Source organism: Alosa alosa, chromosome 5 (genome assembly GCF_017589495.1).
Source record: "Alosa alosa isolate M-15738 ecotype Scorff River chromosome 5, AALO_Geno_1.1, whole genome shotgun sequence".
NCBI lineage: Eukaryota > Metazoa > Chordata > Actinopteri > Clupeiformes > Clupeidae > Alosa > Alosa alosa.
The window spans coordinates 12,865,894-12,870,893 of record NC_063193.1 but is presented as its reverse complement, the minus strand read 5'-3'; the positions used below and the strand labels follow the sequence as shown (position 1 = coordinate 12,870,893).

At 45.8% G+C, this 5,000-nt stretch overlaps 1 protein-coding gene across 1 annotated transcript in view; it reads right to left on the bottom strand.

Moving 5' to 3' along the window:
- wdfy3 (WD repeat and FYVE domain containing 3) overlaps positions 1-5,000 on the bottom strand; it is a 96,927-nt gene that overhangs the window by 60,420 nt on the left and 31,507 nt on the right. Inside the window, 2 exon segments of the mRNA XM_048243446.1 lie at positions 1-12; positions 1,993-2,215. The exon segment at positions 1-12 is cut by the window's left edge and continues 492 nt beyond it. Of these exon segments, the coding sequence (XP_048099403.1) occupies positions 1-12; positions 1,993-2,215 (235 nt within the window).

Sequence of the window (5,000 nt, the reverse complement as noted above, 5' to 3'; positions counted from 1 at the left end):
ACGACGCAGGGCCTGAAGAGAGGGAGAGGGAGAGAGGGAGAGAGAGAGAGAGAGAGAGAGAGAGAGAGAGAGAGAGAGAGAGAGAGAGAGAGAGAGAGAGAGAGAGTGTGAGTGTGTCCTGGGGCTCAAATAATTCACCTCCACAGGACAGAACACCGAAGGCTGTGCAGCAAGTCTGTTTTCCTGCTCCTACAAAATTTCCATTTGTTTCTAAACAGTGTAGTGTGTGATTGAATCAGGACCCCTGAGAGAACTCAGCCAAGCTCTCAAAAGCATATCTCGCACAGGCCTTTGCGGGACTTGTCATGACTCATTACTGTTTCCGGGAGTTTCTCTACCCCTACGTAAATGTCAAGGACGTCATTTTGCCTCATCATCAGTGGCGCACTGCAATGCTGCACAGAGCGCTTCCTCGCATGAAACAGGTCAGTTCGTCAGTCAGTGAGTTCTGTCTGCCCACTCTCTCCCCTAAAAGGCTTCCATTAAGGCTTCCGGCTCCAGTGCACCTCTTTGTGAGAGATGGACAGGTCTACTAACAGTTGAATACAAGAGCACAAGCTTCAAAAACAGCCATCGCCTCAAAAAAGGACATAGTGCCAGCAAGAGTGCTTGTGTGTGTGTGTGTGTGTGTGTGTGTGTGTGTGTGTGTGTGTGTGTGTGTGTGTGTGTGTGTGTGTGTGTGTGTGTGTGTGTGTGCCATATCTAATGGGCTAAAGAAAACAATGTGGAGCACGACATTTGTATTTAGGCTCTTTAAATTCTCATGAAACATCTTAACTGAAAAGACTACTACAAGGTAAGGCCAATTTATGGTCCCAGCGACAAGTGGCGCTTGACAAGTGGCTTTCTGGCAACTGTGGAGAGGTGATTGCACTGATTAGAACCTCATGGGCTCGTGGCATTGTCGCGTACGCTGTTTGGATATCAACTCAAAGTTGATTGTGTGTTAACGCGTGCTAATTGTGTGTCGCCGTGGTCACAGTATGTGTCCGTTTACTTTCGAGTTTCCAAGCTGTTATAGAAATTAACAGACGTTCTATTCGACAATTTGTCACTGGCGGTGGACTATGAAAGCCTGCAGTTCCGCAACATCTGTCGGCAGCAATTTGTTTTTGTTGCCTGGACTATAAATTGGCCTTAAGACATTATGTTTGAGGAACAGAGACTCCAGAAAACATAATGTGCTGCTGTGGCTGCTCTGCACACATGTGAGGGCTTCTGCACATAGATACAGCTATATACAGATACAAGCTGCATTGCTGCTCTGCACACATGTGAGGGCTTCTGCACATAGATACAGCTATATACAGATACAAGCTGCATTGCTGCTCTGCACACATGTGAGGGCTTCTGCACATAGATACAGCTATATACAGATACAAGCTGCATTGCTGCTCGGGTTGGCAGCATAACCCTTTGAGATGCTTGGTAAGAACAGATTTCTTCATCAGATCTCCATCATCCTGGACACACACGAAGGCAAGTAAGAAATCATTTAGGATGCTTTTGATCTATTGATTTGTGAATTACATTGGAATCAAGTCAGGGAATAAAGGCAGCATGAATTCAGACATCAGTGAGAGATATATGGGTCCATGTTTGTCTGGGCACCAGTGTACCACCATGCCGCCAGCGTAGTAGAGAGCATCTGGACAATCAAATTCCCTCTCTCATAATTCTTTGAAACAATTCTGTGTGGAAAAACAAACACAGGACAACTGAATTGCTGTAAAACGTACAACTGAGACACACCCCTAACTTTGTTTACGCATTATTACACAACCAAATGACATTATGAGATTATTGTGTGCACTGACCTCAATGGAAACCTCTGTTTGGGTGAGGTCTGTCTCCCTGTGTGTGTGTGTGTGTGTGTGTGTGTGTCAAGTCAAGTTTATTTATATAGCGCATTTCATACACAGAGGTCATTCAATGTGTTTTACATAAACAAAAGCAAACAGTATAAAAGCATAGAAGGGCGATATAGTCAAAGAATAGTTCAAAAAGAATGCGCGTCTCACCCTCAATATGTCTGTTTTGAGCTGCAGCTCGGTGGCGGGCGCCGAGTGCATGAGCCCCAGCAGAGTGCCCATGTCGTCGTCTCCGCTGGGCGACAGCACCAGCTGCTGGATGATCATGAGTGCCTGCTCGCGGCATTGTCTGTACTTCACGATGTTGTGCACGCAGCGCGCCCCGCCAAACTCACGGAACAGCCCTGAGACGAGACGAGACGAGACGAAGATGAGACGAGAGGAAGACAGGAGACATGTCAACAGAGGGGTTACCATGGCCACAGTAAGAGAAGAAATATATGGAGAATTACAAGTCAGTGAATTAAACGTATGAGAATGAAGTAGACCTGAAACAAACATGTATAAATATGTGCAAGTGCAGTATACTTTTTTTTGCATCAAGTACACTTCCAAGTATCCTACAGTATACTTAAAGTCTAAATAGGCTCACTTCTCTGGACATAAGCACTAATCTTTGTGTGGCGATGAAGAATATGTGCGTTAGCCAGCTTATAGGAATGCATAAATAACCTTCTCCAGTTCAGTAGGTGCATTAACACCCATTCATGCTGCAACTGACTCTCATCCAGTTCAGATCAGTAGGAGAGGCCAATCAGAGACAGTGTGTATGTCTGTATCACGCTGGAGGAGGGGGGACCTCTCTCTGCATTCCTGATCACATCTCTCCTTTAAGGCTAATTTTAGACGGTAGAATGAATATTTGATACTTTTGTCGAGCAGATCTATTTTTCATGGTGTGAGTCAGATGAGGAAAGATGCATTCAAGCATTTAAAAAAAAAATCTTCTGTTTGAGGTGAGCTGGCTTTCTTGCAACTGTGGAGAGATGATGATGGCACTGATTAGAACCTCATGGGCTCGTGTCCTTTTCCTTCCACTCATCCCTTTCCTACGCAAGGGGGGCACGACGACGACGCACGCACGCACGCACACACACGACGCATAATATTCGCGACGCACGCGACGCTACCCCGACGCATACACGCACACGACACACGCACACACGCATTGCACGACACGCGCGACACACACATACACACGCATACACGCGACGCACGCACGCACGCACACACGCATACACACGCACACACGCACACGCCACACGCATTACACGCACACACGCATACACGCACACACACACGCATACAATACACACACACACACACACACACGACACACACACGCATACACGCACACGCACGCGCCACGACACGCATTACACCACCTCGCGCACGCACACACACACACACACGCACGCACGCATACACGCGATGACACGCACGCACGCACGCCACGCCGACACACACGGCAAGACGCCAGCACGCTGCATTACACACGCACACACACACAACATGCGCACGCACGCGCCATCTCACACACACACACACACGCACGCCACACACACACACACACTACACGACACACACTCTCAAGACACGACGCGACGCACGACGCGACGCACACACACGCACAGCTATATGAAACCATCAAGGGCAGCCTCCAAGTAAACAGTCCACTAACACACACAGCTATATGAAACCATCAAGGGCAGCCTCCAAGTAAACAGTCCACATTAGTGTACACCTTATTTCTGAGTGTGCTCTCTTTCTCCTCCCTCACAGTAAACACACTGGCTCTGCTGTCCAGCTCATATCTTCATCTGACCCTGGCTTCCTCTCCACTGATATGGTCTTCACACCTGACCAGACATATCTTCCACTTTTATTTATTTATTTTTAATATTAGTTATTTTACTATATTTTAATTGTTATTTTACTACTTTTATTATATTTTAATTGTTGCAAATTGATGATGTTTGGTTTCATACAATTTTCTACTGCTGTCTAAAACACATTAAACTGCATTGGTATGCAGTGCGCAACATAAATAAAATTGCCTTGCCTTGCCTATGGACGCTAGCTGCATCGTAAGGGATATTTAAATGTTAACAAACTGCTTTCTGGTTAAACTATGGAGTCTTTTTGCATTGGGCATTGGGTTTGAGCCTGCCCCAAATCCTACAGCTCTAAAACCCAACAGATTTATTATGTTGGTGCTTTTCCCCTAACACAAACCAGAAGTTGGTGCTTTGAATGTTAAGATGGGAGATTTGCGAGAATGACGACCCTGTTTTGTGATGACCTTTGGGATGGAAACAGACTTGTGTCCAGATGCTCTCCAACTCCACAGTTACTTAACGGGGTCACATCATGTCACGTCACATTTCATCTGTGTAAATGACTGGTCCACTAGCTTTAGGGATTTGGACACATTCAGGCACCGTTGGTGTGATAAAGTAACACTATCACCCTCCAGATTGCACCTCTGCAAGGCTGCCTGCCATCAATGTGTTTTTGTCCTCATCAGAGGCGAAGACAGAGAGCAACACAGCACTGGCCCTGGCCCAACCAGAGAAGAATAACACGGAGAGAAAGAGGCAAAAAGAAAGAGAGATAAAGAGGAAGAGAGAGAGACAAAAAAAAAAAGGGCAGAGAAAGATAACAGATTCTGAGACACTGAACGAAAGAGACAGAGAGAGAGAGAGAGATATTGACAGTGATAGAGACAGAGAGAGAGAGATATATTGGGAGTGATAGAGACAGAGAGATATATATTGGGAGTGATAGAGACAGAGAGAGATATATTGGGAGTGATAGAGACAGAGAGAGAGAGATATATATTGGGAGTGATAGAGACAGAGAGAGATATATTGGGAGTGATAGAGACAGAGAGAGAGAGAGATATATATTGAGAGATAGAGAGAGAGAGATATATATTGGGAGTGATAGAGACAGAGAGAGATATATTGGGAGTGATAGAGACAGAGAGAGATATATTGGGAGTGATAGAGACAGAGAGAGAGAGAGATATATATTGGGAGTGATAGAGACAGAGAGAGATATATTGGGAGTGATCGAGACAGAGCTGGCCCAGGGCAGAGCACACTGAGGGAGAATGAAGCCTTCACT